At 42.3% G+C, this 16,482-nt stretch overlaps 1 protein-coding gene across 1 annotated transcript in view; it reads left to right on the top strand.

The window, feature by feature from the left end:
- Positions 1-16,482, top strand: part of USF3 (upstream transcription factor family member 3) — a 55,956-nt gene that overhangs the window by 30,112 nt on the left and 9,362 nt on the right. Inside the window, exons 4-6 of the mRNA XM_081085660.1 lie at positions 1,986-2,014; positions 4,709-4,791; positions 15,019-15,115. Of these exons, the coding sequence (XP_080941786.1) occupies positions 1,986-2,014; positions 4,709-4,791; positions 15,019-15,115 (209 nt within the window). The remainder of the gene's footprint in view (positions 1-1,985; positions 2,015-4,708; positions 4,792-15,018; positions 15,116-16,482) is intronic.

The following is a 16,482-nucleotide window of genomic DNA, read 5'->3' on the forward strand; positions in this document are numbered from 1 at the left end:
AATCGCAAGCTTGGCCCTGACCAGGAGCCCCCTGACTCAGGCCCTTCCTAGGCTGCTCAAAGCCCACACGGGGCCTACCTCAGAGTGACCTCGGTGCCGATGATATTCCCAGGACCCAGGCCACTGGGCACTTACGTATGCAAATTAACCGCCATCTTTGCTGGGTTAATTTGCATAGTCACTCTGATTGGCTGGTGGGTATAGCAGAGTGACACCAATTTGCAAGTTTGTCTATTATTAGGTAAGATATCTGCAGTTAAGTTTACATACCATCCTATCTAATAAAAGAGAAACATGGTAATTAGCCGTAGGTCCGCTACCCTTCCCATTGACTAATCAGGGCGATATGCAAATTAACTGCCAGCCAAGATGGCGGCCGGCAGCCAGGCTACTGACACGAACAGGAGGCTTGCTTGCTTCAGTGACGGAGGACTCCAGCGTTCCCCATCTGCCGCTGCTGGGCTCTGAGCTACTAAGAAACATTGTTAATATAGAAGCTAAACAAAACCCCAGAAACCTGTTTTCAGTCAGCCGGGATCTCAGAGCTGGAGTCGCAATGAAGTTTCAAATACAGAAAGTAAACAAAGCCAGAAACCTGCTTTCAGCAGCGAGGTCTCACAGCTAAAGCGGGCTCTCAGCTCCAGTAACAGCCATAAATCCAAGAATAAAAAAAAAAAAGGAAAAAAGGAGCGGTTGGGAGCTTCAGTCACCCGCCAGCCTGAAAACGGCCCTCAGCCCCTCACCCAAACTGGCCAGGCACCCCAGTGGGGACCCCCACCCTGAAGGGGGTGTGATCAGATGCAAACAGCCATCATCATCTCATCTAGGCTGGCCAGGCACCCAAGCGGGACCCCCACCCTGATCCAGGACACCCTTCAGGGCAAACCAGCTGGCCTCCACCTGTGCACCAGGCGTCTATCCTATATAGTAAAAGGGTAATATGCCTCCCAGCACCGGGATCAGTGGAGCTGCGAGGCCTCCTGGCCCCTGGAGCAGCGTGACAGGGGGCAGCACCCAAACCCCCTGATCGCCCTGCGGCTCTGTGTGTGACAGGGGGCCGGGCCACAACCTCCCTATCCACCCTGCTCTGTTTGTGACAGGGGAAGGCGCCCCAACCCCCTGATCAGCCCTGCTCTGTGCCTCATAGGGGGGAGCTCCCCAACCCCCTGATCGGCCCTGCCCTGAGTGTGACAGTGGCAGCACCCCAAACCCCTGATCGGCCCTGCTCTGTGGGTGATAGAGGGCGGCGCCCCAACCGCCCCCCACAGGCTCTGCTCTGTGTGTGACGGGGTAGAGCCATAACCTCCCCATCGGCCCTGCCCTGAGTGTGACAGGGTGCGGCGCCCCAGCCCCCTGATCCGCCCTGCTCTGTGTGTGACAGTGGCGGTCCCCCAACCCCCCTGATGGGCCCTGCTCTGTGAGTGACGGGGCAGCGCCCCAACCCCCTGATTGGCCCTGCTCTGTGCATGACAGGGGCTGGCGCCGCAACCTCCCCATCGACCCTGCCTTGAGTGTGACAGGGGGCGGTGCCCCAACCCCCAAATCGGCCCTACCCTGAGCGTGACTGAGGGTGGCATCACAACCTCCCGATCGCCCTGCTCTGTGCATGACAGGGGGCGGCACCCCAACTCCCCAGTCGGCCCTGCTCTGAGGGCCGATCGACCAGGGGCTGCACCTAGGGATTGGGCCTGCCCTCTGCCACCCGGGAGCAGGCCTAAGCCAGCAGGTCGTTATCTCCCGAGGGGTCCCAGACTGCGAGAGGGCACAGGCCGGGCTGAGGGACCCCCCCCCACCCCCCGAGTGCACAAATTTTGGTGCACCGGGCCTCTAGTAATATATATTAAGCAAATTTTCTTTAGATAGTTTCTTATTGATGCAACAAATACAAATTCATAAAATTGATTTTTATGTTTCTCAAAATGTAAAGTGTTGAAAACGGTTTTCTATTATTTTCATGTTCCTTTTATCTCCACTTTTTGTTTCAGAAAGAAAAACCGGGAGACACACAATGCAGGTAGAAACAGCAATTTAAATTTTATTTGTTAACATTTTTGTATTCAAAATGAAATTATACTACAGTTGATTATAAGCTTTTATGCTATATGTATAGAATAATTTTAGAAAAGTCTTTCTTATTTTTAATCGACTGAACAACCTTGCAACTCATGAAGATGGCTTGCTTATCATCTTCTGATTTATTGTCTGTTTAGATAATTTAAGTGTTAATATACCCCTGGAGCTAGTGTGTTAAGTGATTTCACTCACTGAGTGATTTTAGTATTTTGAGTGATTCCAGATGTACTTTTCCTAAATACAAAGTAGAGTATGTGTCTTTGAAGAAATTCCACAGGGAGCTGGCTGCCTAGAGGAATAGGAAAGAGATGAGCAGCAGGGTGTTAGATCTTAAAGGTACTTAAAATGTGAACAGTCTTGAGTTGTGAAGTCCTCAATTATAGGAAGAAGTATAGAAAATAAATACTTAATTTTATCTCAAACATGAAAATTATAGGCCAAAGCCAGATAAAATGTATAGAAGTAATTGCACATACATTTACAATTTGGTACATTTTATAACATTTATTTTCTATCAGAGACTTCACTGAAATCAATCTAAAAAAAATATAGAAGTTAATTTCTGTTATCTATATTATAATTGATATCTTCCTTTTGCTAAGTAAAGAACCATGGGGAAAATTTTATCTATGGAGAGAAGTGTTGACCACTGTGGGATATTGCTGTTCCCCTGAAGGGAGCTGACTGCCTTTAATTCCCCTTTATCACCGTGGGTAAAGAGTCTTAATGTTGTGGTTGTTTTTACCTCCCCACATTAAAAAGTCCGCACCTAGATAACAACAGATACTATTGTTAGAGAATTCAGAAGAAAGGTGAACTATATGTATTGCTTTTCTTTTTTTTTTTGGCCATATGAGTTTAATCTCTTTCAGATATATGACCTAAATCAAGCATGTCAAACTCAAAGGCTAACACAGGCCAAATAAAAATGGTTTAAGTTTATCTAGGCTGCAAAAAAACAAAAGCTTCAGTTTTCATAGAAACATAGGTTTATTTTCGATAGAGACATGCTAAATACAAAAGGCTGAAATCAGTGAGTAATTAACATAAAATAATAGAACATTTTAATAAAAATTAACATTTTTTCGTGAACATTAACTTACCAGACACTGAATAACTGCACAAATTAGTAAGCGTAATGCAAATAAACCTATTTTTCTTGTTCTCCAAAAGTGAGGTATTTCCTGTTGCCCACACCAAACAAGTCAGTCCAAGACTAATGACGTGGCAATGGGCTGCTAAAATACTCGCTGCTGGTATTAGTGGAGAGAAATGGTGTGCCTGCGTGTAAGGCACGTAAGAGAAATGAATGCAACACCATTATAGTAATCAGTCATTAGTGAATGTTGTAATTTATTATTAATAATTATGTATAACAGGATATTGTAAAAATTAAGTTACAAAATTTTTATTAAAACGTTTCTTATATACCATTATATTGGCTGGGCCACAAAAATATTCATTGTGGGCCGCATGTGGCCCGTGGGCCGCAAGTTTGACATGCTTGACCAAAATGTTTTAATGGTGTCAACTGTCACATGGTGCCATAAATATGTTCTGATAGTAATTTATTCAGAATGATTAGATATCATTGAAAAGGATGTTGATTTCAGAGAGGAAGGGAGAGGGAGAGAGAGAGAGAAACACTAATGATGAGAATCATTGATCAGCTGCCTCCTGCAAGCCCCCTACTGGGGAATGAGCCCGCAACCCAGGCATGTGCCCTTGACCGGAATCGAACCTGGGACCCTTCAGTCTGCAGGCCAATGCTCTATCCACTAAGCCAAACCAGCTAGGGCTCTTGTATCCTCTTGATCCTTCTATACAACTTTTAAAGTTGTAGCACATAAACCGGAACATTTCCCAGTTCATTGAGAAGTTGTCAGATAGCCAATTTCTTGGATGGGAAAATTTCTATGTGGCCAAAGTGAACAACCCAGACCTCATAGAAAAGGCCAAACCACTGCCTTTTCTTGTCTATTTTAAGTTATAACTGCTAGCTGTTTCTATTCCACAAATGTTCTCTAGTCATCCTAATCTGTTTAGAAAGGTCTCATTTGCCCATCTGCTATAAAGAGGCAATTTTCTAGTAACTTAGCTTATTAGTGGGTTCTTGAAATTTGGTTGTTAAAATCTCTCATACATGCCCTAACCAGTTTTGCTCAGTGGATAGAGTGTCGACCTGTGGTCAAGGGCATGTACCTTGGTTGCAGGCACATCCCCAGTAGGAAGTGTGCAGGAGGCAGCTGATCAATGTTTCTCTCTCATTGATGTTTCTAACTCTCTGTTCCTCTCCCTTCCTCTCTGTAAAAAATGAATAAAATATATATTTTAAAAAATCTCTCATAATACTTGAACTACAATATAATTGCCTAACAGTAATGTAATATTAGCAATTTCTGTTTATAATTTGAATTTATTTTAGATCTCATTTTTTAAAGTGCTAATAAAAGTATGGCCTATGTCGATTTTCATAACACTAGACTTAAAATCTGACACTTAGAAATCTTACTATAGTTAGTAGATACTATTTGATAAGATTTTCTTAGGTTTTTCTTTGCCTAAAATTTCTTTACTAGGGAGAATGAAGCAAATTGTCTGTAGGTTTGATAAATGGATTTTCCCCCCTTTCTAGTGGAGAGGCATAGGAAGAAGAAAATCAATGCTGGGATTAACAGAATAGGAGAGCTGATCCCATGTTCCCCTGCGCTGAAGCAGGTAAGAAATCCCCTTATTTTTATCCATAACTTGTGTACAGATAATCCCCTGTTGTTTCAAAGGTTATTCTTGTTCCCTGTCATGAATAGTTTTTTGGAGTTGATAATTGTCTCATAATTTTTCATTTTCTTAAGTTTCTGTATGGCTATGTTTAATTCTTCCCTCAATCTTCTAGTACAGTTTCTACATGATCAAATGGACCATATCATTTCTAGATCTTTAAAATCTTAAGTTATTCAGTCCCATGATTACATGTATACTAGTATGTAAGCAACTGTATTTACTCGGCATTTCTTTTATTTTCTCCAATCATGTTCTTTACTATCTTAAATTCTTACCTAGAATCTTCTAAGGATCTCTTCTTTATTTTGTTCTCCACACCTTATCAACCTCTACTAAAACTCAGCTTATTTAAGCTGACAGTTTTCTCTAAGTTTTTTTTTTCTTCTGATAATGAGGATAAAGCCTGCTCACTGAAATCAAAACAATAAAAATGGAAACAATATGGAAGGCATAAAAAGTTTAAAAAATAAATTGAATACTGCCAACAATTAAAAAAATCTTAAAAAATAAGTTAAATAAATAAATTGACATCCTACACTCAAGTTATAATCACTGCTAAAACTTGTTACACATCTCTTTATACATTGCTTTGTGAATATGTCTGTGTAGTTTCACAATCTGCTTTGTATTTTCACTCAGTGGTACATAGTAGACTTAGCTGTAGATACCTTTCCTCATGTGTTGTAACATTTTACTGGTTATATAGTACTAGAGGCCCGGTGCACAAAAATTTGTGCACTCGGGGGGGGGGGCGGTCCCTCAGTCCGGCCTGTGCCCTCTCGCAGTCTGGGACCCCTCGGGAGATAGCGACCTGCTGGCTTAGGCCTGCTCCCGGGTGGCAGAGGGCAGGCCCAATCCCTAGGTGCAGCCCCTGGTCGATCGGCCCTCAGAGCAGGGCCGACTGGGGAGTTGGGGTGCCGCCCCCTGTCATGCACAGAGCAGGGCGATCGGGAGGTTGTGATGCCACCCTCAGTCACGCTCAGGGTAGGGCCAATTTGGGGGTTGGGGCACCGTCCCCTGTCACACTTAAGGCAGGGTCGATGGGGAGGTTGCGGCGCCACCCCCATCACGCACAGAGCAGGGCCAATCGGGGTTGGGACACTACCCCCTGTCACTCACAGAGCAGGGCCCATCAGGGGGGTTGGGGCTCCATACCCTGTCATGCACAGAGCAGGGTCGATCAGGGGGTTGGGGAGCTCCCCCTGTCACGCACAGAGCAGGGCCCATCAGGGGGTTGGGGTGCCGCCCTCTATCACCCACAGAGCAGGGCCGATCAGGGGTTTGGGGTGCTGCCACTGTCACACTCAGGGCAGGGCCGATGGGGAGGTTATGGCTCTACCCCGTCACACACAGAGCAGGGCCCGTGGGCGGGGGGGGGGGGGCGCATTGGGGCGCCGCACCCTGTCACACACAGAGCCACAGGGCGATCAGGGGGTTTGGGCTCTGCCCCCTGTCGCGCTGATCCTGGTGCCAGGAGGCCTCGCGGCTCTGCTGATCCCGGTGCTGGGAGGCATATTACCCTTTTACTATATAGAATAGAGGCCTGGTGCATGGGTGGGGCCGGCTGGTTGCCCGGAAGGGTGTCCTGGATCAGAGTGGGGGTCCCCACTGGGGTGCCTGGCCAGTCTGGGTGAGGGGCTGAAGGCTGTTTTCAGGCTGGGGGTGACTGAAGCTCCCAACCGCTCCTTTTTTTTTTTTTTTTTTTTTTTTTTTTATTCTGGGCCAGCTTTAGCTCTGAGGCTTGGCTCCAGCTCTTAGGCCTCTGCTGCTGAAAGTGGGTTTCTGGCCTTTGCTTACAATGTTGCGATCCTGCTAGCTGAAGCCTGGCGGACTAAAGCCGGTTTCTGGGGTTTTGTTTAGCTTCTATATTTGTTACATAATTGCTTAGAGTTGCAGCTCAGAGGCCTGCAGTGGCAGGCGGGGAACGTTGGAGTCCTCCATCACTGAAGCAAGCAAGCCTCATGTTAGTTTCAAGCTGCCTGGCTGCCGGCCGCCATCTTGGCTGGCAGTTAATTTGCATATCGCCCTGATTAGCCAATGGGAAGGGTAGCGGTTGTACGCCAATTACCATGTTTCTCTTTTATTAGATAGGATTCCATTGTAATGGGATATCATCATTTGACTTAGCCTTTTTAAAATTAATTTCTTTTGTATTATAGTATTTCATGGTTTTTATTAGCATTTCCCTGAATCGAAAGAGGTTTTAAGCTAGTTTGAAAAACTGTTTTTCTTTTTTACATTTTAAATGAGTATTTGTGTATACTCTTTTTTTATGTAGTGCCTATTCTAGTTTTTGACCGATTTTTCTAGTGGGTTTTCTTTTTTTAAAAAATTGTATTAAATTTATTGGGGTGACCATTGGTTAATACAGTTATATATTTAATTAAATTAATAGATGCAACAGTTAATATATACACAGCAAATAGCACCAAAAAGCTTAAATCAACAACAGATATTGGTCTCCTGCCTACTACTTTCCAATTCTAATGTAGCTCCTTAGAGGCAATCATTCTCAACTGTTTCTTCTGGTATTTACCTTTCTATTTCAAAATAACATGCTTATATTATTATATCTTATTTTGCATTTTGTATATTGTCCATTAACTTCCTCTTATGCTTTTCCCTTGAGTAATCCAATGTGATTCTACCATAACTTTTGATTAAATTGGCATTCAGTTTTTATGTTATGAAGACGGTCTAAATATTGTGTATGGTTGAGTCAAGGAGTATACTATATTATGTTTCATTTCATATGTAACTTTTTTTGAGTTAATAATTGCCTCATTATTTCACATTTGCTTAATTTTCTATATACCTCTCTTTAATTTTTCCACACTTCCAACAGTCTCTTAGTACAGTTTCTACCTGGTCAAATGTACCACATAATTTCTTTTTACCCTTTTTTTCCTTTGAGACTATACTTCTGGAGCCCTCTACCCTTTCTTTTCTATCTCAATTGGTTGGTCTCCTTTAACTCTTCTGTTTTAATTTCAGCAGCAAAACACTCACCTCTACTGAAACAGGTGGATAAGGAAAACATACATTTATATAAAGAACTGAGTGTAATATTCCAGGCAAATCCTATATAATAGAAGAGAAACATGTAAATTGACTGTTCTCATAATTACTGCTCCATATTTTTAATTTCCAAGAGCCTTTTTTCTTATTCTTTTTGTTTCTTTTCATGCCGCACGTTTATTTCATGGAGATAATATCATCTCATCTATGAGAATGTTACAGGGTTTTTAAAAAATACTTTCTGTGTTAACTTTGTATCTTCTGATTTTTTTTCCTTTTTTCTTTTTTTTTTTTTTAAATTAAATCTTTATTGTTCAGATTATTACATTTGTTCCTCTTTTTTCCCCCCCATAACTCCCCTCCTCCCAGTTCCCGCCCCACCCTCCGCCCTCACTCCCCACCCACTGTCCTCATCCATAGGTGCACGATTTTTGTCCAGTCTCTTCCCGCATCTCCCACACCCCTTTCCCCCCCAAGAATAGTTAGTCCATTCCCTTTCTATGTCCCTGATTCTATTATAATCAACAGTTCATTCTGTTCATCGGATTATTTATTCACTTGATTCTTAGATTCACTTGTTGATAGATGCATATTTGTTGTTCATAATTTGTATCTTTACCTTTTTCTTCCTCTTCCTCTTCTTAAAGGATACCTTTCAGCATTTCATATAATCCTGGTTTGGTGGTGATGAACTCCTTTAGCTTTTCCTTATCTGTGAAGCTCTTTATCTGACCTTCAATTCTGAATGATAGCTTTGCTGGATAAAGTAATCTTGGTTGTAGGTTCTTGGTGTTCATCACTTTGAATATTTCTTGCCACTCCCTTCTGGCCTGCAAAGTTTCTGTTGAGAAATCAGCTGACAGTCGTATGGGTATTCCCTTGTAGGTAACTGAGTTTCTTTCTCTTGCTGTTTTTAAGATTCTCTCTTTGTCTTTTGCTCTTGGCATTTTAATTATGATGTGTCTTGGTGTGGTCCTCTTTGGATTCCTTTTGTTTGGGGTTCTCCGCGCTTCTTGGACCTGTAAGTCCATTTCTTTCACCAGGTGAGGGAAGTTTTCTGTCATTATTTCTTCAAATAGGTTTTCAATATCTTGCTCTCTCTCATCTTCTGGCACCCCTATAATTCTGATGTTGGTACGCTTGAAGCTGTCCCAGAGGCTCCTTACACTATCCTCGCATTTTTGGATTCTTTTTTCATTTTGCTTTTCCGGTTGGGTGTTTTTTGCTTCCTCGCATTTCAAATCATTGACTTGATTCTTGTGCTCCTCTGTTCTGCTGTCGGGAGTCTGTATAATATTCTTTATTTCAGTCAGTGTATGCTTAATTTCTAGTTGGTTCCCCAATATAACATCGAGGGTCTCATTAGTTTTCTTGTAGATCTCATTAAGTTTATCGGCGGCTTCTAAACAGTTCTTGAGACCTTAAAAGTGTGGTTCTGAACTCTATATCTTCCATTGACAATTTTGTCCTGTTTCTTTGTCTCCGCATTTTGTTATGCTTCCTTGGTGCACCCCCTAGTGGTCTTTGTGTGCAGTCTTGTAGTTAATACCAGGGAGGGTTTGACCTCCAGGCCAAGTGGCTGTGAGAATCAGCTGTGTCGGCGGTGAGAGAACTTCTGTCCTCTAGGGAGGTGCTAATCTAGCCTTTGCCTGAGGCTATCTGGCAAATGCCTCTGTGCAGGGCTTGGGTGGGGCGGGTCGCACAGGATCAATATGGTGGGCCGGAGAGAGCAGTTATGGCGGCTCTCAGTCCTGTCCCCAGGGGCTCTGCCTCTCTGAGTCCCAGCACCCGCTGCAAAGCTCGGAGAGAAAGCTGCACTCGCTCTGACCGAAGCCAGGCAGACCCGCTTCTCCCGTTTGAGTCTGGGTCCCTAAAGACTCGCCTGTATCTGGAGCTCAGAGTCTGTGACTCCCTCCCGATTGAAAACGCCAACCGCGCCCTCCGCCGCCAGCCGGCTCCACGCACTCCGCACCTCAGAATTTGACTCAGCACTGCGCCTCCTCTGAGTGTCCGTATGCGTTTCTCTTTCCTCCTAGTTGTAGGACTTCCACTCAGCCAGCGTTCCAGTGGTTCTGGGTGATGTCCCTCTGTCTTTTAGTTTCACTTTTGAAGTAGTTGTTCAAGGCAGCAAACTCCGGCGTTAACCTATGCCGCCATCTTGGTTCTCTCCAAAAATCTTCTTTTTTTTTTTAGTTAATACTCACCTGAGGATAATTTTTCCATTAATGGAAGGGTGAGGGAGATATAGAGAGAAACATCGATGTGAGAGAGACATGGATTGGTTGCCCCCTCCTGCACATGCCCCGACCAGGGCCAGGGATTGAACTTGCCTTTGACCAGAATCAAACCCGGACCCTTCAGTCCTTGGGCCAGTGCTCTATCAACTGAGCCAAACCCGCGAGGGCCCGATTTCCCATTTTTACCACCACCTCCTTAACCTTTTACTTGGCTAGTATTATGGAGAAAAAAGATGCTTACATATTTTCCAGTATCAAGTATCATTTTTATAAACTTTCAGTACCTATGATAGATTAGGAACCTCTACGAATGTTTGTCTTTCTGTTTGGAGACTTTCCTGAAATGTTTAGTGATACTTAGTTGTTTTTTCATATTTGAGAATGAGACATTAAAAAACTGATTGGCTGGGGGGCAGGAGGGAGGGGGGTAAGAGATCAACCTAAGGACTTATATGCATGCATATAAGCATAACCAATGGACATAAGACACTGGGGGATAGGGGGGGCTAGGGGACTGTCAAGGGCAGGGGGAAAAAAAGGACACATATGTAATACCCTTTGTAATACTTTAAGCAATGAAAAAAAAAAAGCTGATGGCTAAGCTTGTCTGTTGGTAGCTCTGAGTGTTGAGTGATTAATTGGTGAATGAGTGTTGTTGTTGTGAAACTCAAAAATATCAGTATTTGTTGCTTTTTTGTTTGTTTTGGGGGTAGCTATTAATTTTTTTTTTCCAGAGCAGAATTCTTGAGCCCTGTACCTAGGCGTGGGAACGGTTGGAAGAGCGTGAGGCTAGTTGCTATTATTCTGGAAGCTGAGTCAGGGAAGTGAGTGCTTTAGGAGGCGGTTTGACTTCACTCCGGTTTTCACTCAGGAGCCTCATCGTGTGTTCACTTCTGTGCCAAGTATCCCTGAGGCTGAAATTCTCTGGTTACACTTCACAGAAAACAAACTTGTCTCTGGTGGTTGGGCCAGAAAGGGGAAGTCATCCAGCTGCGTGGGGATTGGTTCTTATTACTGCATAAGAAGAGTCCTTCCACCAGCCTCCCAGTTTTATCCCCATACCTTTCATCCCACCTTCGTGGCCACAGAGCTCCCCGTCCTGAACCTCCCAGGCTGTGGCAGAGAGGCCCAGATCAGTTTGCTTCTTCTCCACACTGTCCCCTTAGGAAGGTCTTTCACTCCACTTTCTTTTCATTCTCCCTTCCAGGGTGGTACTTAGTCTTGCATAAATGTTTTTTAGTCTTCTTAAAAACACACTTTCAGTTTCTTTAACAAATAGCAAACCTAAGGGCAGACACTATGTCCTCTGACTGTTTTTCTTCCTCTACATCTCAATGTATATAGTAGCTGCTCAGTAAATATTTGTGTTTGCCTAGTAAAATCTTATTTTCCTGCTCTTGGCTTTCATTCCTATGAGTGTCTCTGAAAGGAAACCATAATCATTTTGATTTCCTCGGTGTCTTAGACTGTGCAGTGGAAATCAATCTTTGGCTCCCAGAAGCTGAATAGATTAAGATTTCCTGCACTATTGCTGCATGTCTCCACCCCCATCTGAAGTAGAGAGGCAGAAAATGGGCACTGTAAGGCTCTGCCTTTGTCTCAGCTCTTTTTTGTTGTTGTTGTTGTTAATCCTCACCTGAGGGTATTTTTTCCATTGATTTCTAGAGAGAGAGGAAGGGAGGGGTAGAAACACAGAGAGAGTAATATCTACATAAGAGAGACCCATCAATTGGTTGCCTCCCACATACACCCCGACGGGGGCTGGGGATGAGCCTGCAACTGAGATATGTGCCCTTAATTGGAATCGAACCTGTGACCCTTTAGTCTGAGGGCCAATGCTGTAACCACTGAGAAAAACTGGCTAGGGCTGTCTCGACTTTTGAGTTAAGAAAGGACAATATCAGTTTTCTCTCTCAAAAGTGTTTCCTGGGTTACTTTGGTTTTTTGGAGGACTCAGTCTAAGGAACCCAGAATTGTAACTTGCTGAATCAAAGCACTAAATCACCGATTCCTGCATGAAAAGAGTTGTCTGATAAAGTACTGGAGATATTTAATAATGTGCACATGGGAGTAGGAGTTAAACATGCACTGCAACATTTAAAAAATTATTTTCCAATTGCAGTTGGCACTGCAACATTTTTAATAGCTGAAGAATAAAAAACTGAAATGCTTCTTATACAGCTTAAATATTTATTAGTAATAGACTGGAAATAAAATAAATACAGCATTCAGAAGGTGTAACATAGATACAGAAACCTAAATGCTATATAAAAGTATCTCCAAGGTATATTTTTAAATTTAAAAATAAAGTAATTTACTCTTTATAGTATCCTTCTATCTGGATTTAACACTAGATTGCCCAAGGAAGTCATTTTGACTGCTTTTTAATTTCAATTAGAAAAACAATTATGTATATAAGGACACAATGTCTTAGAATTTTGTGACTTTTTGTACAACATATAAATGCGTTTATTAATAATTGTAGTTACCTCCCCCCTCCTTCATTTCCAGTATATATATATGTGTTATACCTATATTGCCCAAAAGCAGTATAGGTATTTTGACTGCTTGGGGAAATTTTAAATAATCAAATGACTCTTATTATTGAATTGAGTAAATTTCTTATATGACCAGTTTGGCTCTGTATTGAAATAACAGTTTTCATTTTTTTTCGATTACCATCACATGGTAACATACAAGTACATGATATATTGTCGATACTTGATAAGTTGCAGTTGCTCAATAAGCTAAACTAGTACTTGTTATTCGAATCTTTATGCAGTGATACTTGTTCTAATAAGTTGTTTATTTTATTTCTTTTGCGCCCTAAATTCATGAAAGAAATGTCGAATAGAAGTGAGTTATTGGAAAAGCTAAGGAACATAAGTGAAGAGTGCTCCGATATTATTCTTTCAGAATGCAGTCATTTTGACTGCTTTTGGGCAATATAGGTATATACTAAATTTCAGTCTTTCTAGTGTTAAACACACACACACACACACACACACACACACACACACACACACATGGGCATAGAACATTTTGGAAGGGTACACAAGTCACTTTATAGTGGTGGCCTCTGGAAAAGGGTCTGGAAGGTTAAAGCCAAAAGAAATATTAGCTTTCATTATATATCCCTTCAGATTGTTTAAATTTTTTTGCTATATGCACATATTATGTTTTCACTTTTTAAAATTATTAATTAAGAATAAAGCAGCACTTTGACATAAAATACAATCTTTTCAAAAAGCTTAGGAGTGGAATATACTGGGAGCATGACACAAAAACTCAGTCAAGTAACATTGTAGTTTTCGCTGACAGAGTAAAGAATAACATTAAATTAATTTAAAGTCTTTAAATGGTCTTTAAGGCTCTCATTGGCCTCTTCTTTTACTACTCTTCTCCTATGTACTTTAATTGGCTCATCTCCTTACTGTTCCTCCAACACGCCAAGCACAGCTCTGCCCGAGAGCCTTTGCGCTTACTGATCCTGCTACCTGAACCCTCTTCCTCCTGATACCTATAAGGCATATACTTTTTGTACCTCCTTCATGTTTGTACTTAAATATTGCCTTACAGCCCTAGATGGTTTGGCTCAGTGGATAAGAGTGTCAACCTGAGGACTGAAGGGTTCTGGGTTCTATTCTGGTCAAGGGCACGTGCCTCTGTGTCAGGCTTGATCCGTGGCCCAGGTCGTGGAGAATGTGGGAGGCAACCAATCAATGTCTCTCTCACATTGATGTTTCTCTCTCTATCTTTCCCCCTCCCTTCCACTCTGTCTAAAAATTAATGGAAAAATATCCTTGGGTGTGGATTTAAAAAAAAAGAAAGTTACCTTACAGAGAGGCCTTCCTCAGCCTCTCTATGCAAGATAGATTATAACAGAGTGTCTTAGTCATTTGGGGCTGCTATAAGACAGTTCTCATAGACTGGGTGGCTTAAACAACCAAAATTTATTTCTCACAGTTCTAGAGGATGGGAAGTCCAAGATCAAGGTACTAGCCAATTCAGTTCTTGGTGTGGGTTTTCTTCCTCACTTCGTCCTCACATGACACAGAGAGAGAGCACTTACCTTCCTCATGTTTTCTTCTAAGAGCATGTCATATGAAGGGTCTACCCTCATGACCTAATTATCTACCAAAGGCCCAATCACCAGCTACCATCACAGCTGGGATTAGAGTTTCAACATGAATTGTGGGGGGACACAAACATTCAGTACATACACAGAGTAACCTCTGCCATCTCTCTGGCCGCTTCTTACTCTGCTCTATTTTTTCCCCCACAGCATTTTATTCATATATATGTATAAAATTCCTCAAATTCAGGAACTTTTTCTGTTTTGTTTATAATATCCCTAGTGCCTAGTACAGAGCCTGACACATAGTTGATGCTCAATAAATACTTATTAAATGAAAGATAAATAATAGTAGACGCTTTTGAATATTGGTGAATTTAAAACATTTTTCAAGATACATATCACATATCCTATGTAATAACAGCCTAATATGCTAAGTGTCTGACTGTTCGTTTGACCTGTTGCTATGATGCACACTGACCACCAGGGGGCAGACTCTCCGACTGGTAGGTTAGCATGCTGCTGGGGTCTGGCCAATCAGGACTGGGCGAGATAGGCCGGACATGCCCTGGAGCCCTCCCGTGGTCCCTCCCCGGCTCCAGTTGTGCACTGGTGGGGTCCTTTGGCCTGGCCTGTGCCCTCTTGCAATCTGGGACCCCTCGGGGGATGTCAGAGAGCTGGTTTCGGCCCAATCCCCACAGGCCAAGCCGAGGGACCCCATCAGTGTATGAATCCATACCCTGGGCCTCTAATATATGATAAAACCAACACTTTAAGTTTCTTTGGCAAGGTCTAAAAATGAAGACCTTTTAAATGGTTAATTTTCTTTGGCAGAGCAAGAATATGATCCTGGACCAAGCCTTTAAATATATAACAGAATTGAAAAGGCAAAATGATGAATTCCTGCTTAATGGAGGAAATAATGAACAAGGTAAATATTTTTTCTTTTTGTTTTTTCTCCCCCAGTGTTTAGACCTTTGCATCACAGTGCAAATTATATTAGGATACAGAAGGCTTTTTGATAACAAACATTATTAAGACCATGCATTCATGGATCTGGGAGAATAGTGTTGCAGATAAATTCATCTTAATGAGCAATTCTAAATCTTGCAGGCATACATAACTTTGATTTTGGACTTGTCTGTACTTTTCATGTTTGCTTAACTTATGATATAAGTAATGCTAGATCTCCTTTATTCTAATTTAATCATCCAACTAGGAGGAGCTTATAAGAGGATATAGAGGGATCCTGCTTAGTGTAACTAAAAACAAGATAAAGATATGCCTGTGCCAAGACTTAACTGTGAATTTGCTCAAAAGGCCAAACCCTCAGTTCATGATTGTTTATATTACATGTAATGTGCACATCAGACTGCCTGATCATTTAGTAATATTTGATCTTGCTCTGGCTGGTTTGGCTCAGTGGATAGAGTGTTGGCCTGGGGACTGAAGGGTCCTGGGTTCGATTCCAGTCAAGGGCACATGCCTGAGTTGCAGGCTCGATCCCTAGTGGGGAACATGCAGGAGGCAGCCAATCAGTGATTCTCTCTCATCATTGATGTTTCTATCTCTCTCCTCCTTTCCCTTCCTCTCTGAAATCAATAAAAAATACATTTAAAAAATAATATTTGATCTTTAGATAGAGGTGAGTCTTTCTATGTTATCAAATGAACCTCTTTTTCCACTTGAACTGGAGAATGGGTTTCCTTGTAACAGCTGAAAAGAAGAATATCACAGGCAAGTATAAAGCTCAGAGTGGTAGGCCACTGACAAGAGGAGAGAGACAATTTCCTGTGACACCTCAGAAGGTCACATTTAAAGGAGAGAAACAAGGCAGAATTTGTGGGGCAATGCTGGGCTGTTATAAGAAGCGGGAAGGATATTGGAGACCATACTTGAAGGTTAGCTTCAGAATTTCAATTAGATAACAACTTTATCCCCTCAACTAGCTCAGTTGTCTTTATGGCCCAGGCCCTGGTTATGATGCTGTCAGGTAGTTAGATATATAATATATGTTTGGTACCCATTTTGAGGCACCCTATAAAATGATTTGTAGACTTTTCTAGTGAGAGCTTCTTTTATTTTACAGCCCAGAGGCTGAAGCAGTCAAGTTACCTTAGGAAAAAGGGAAACTATTGAAAAAATACACGTTGCATGAGGCCCAGGAAAAGCTGAACAGCCAGGCCAGGGGTCGGAGCAGCGAAGGAGGCAGCTTCAGTGTGACTACTTGTCATCTCCGTCATCATCCTTTCTTTGGTGCTTTTTTGTGCATCTGCTGTCTCTTCTTCTTCCAGCAGT

Source organism: Myotis nattereri, assembly GCF_964212035.1.
Source record: "Myotis nattereri genome assembly, chromosome: 3".
NCBI lineage: Eukaryota > Metazoa > Chordata > Mammalia > Chiroptera > Vespertilionidae > Myotis > Myotis nattereri.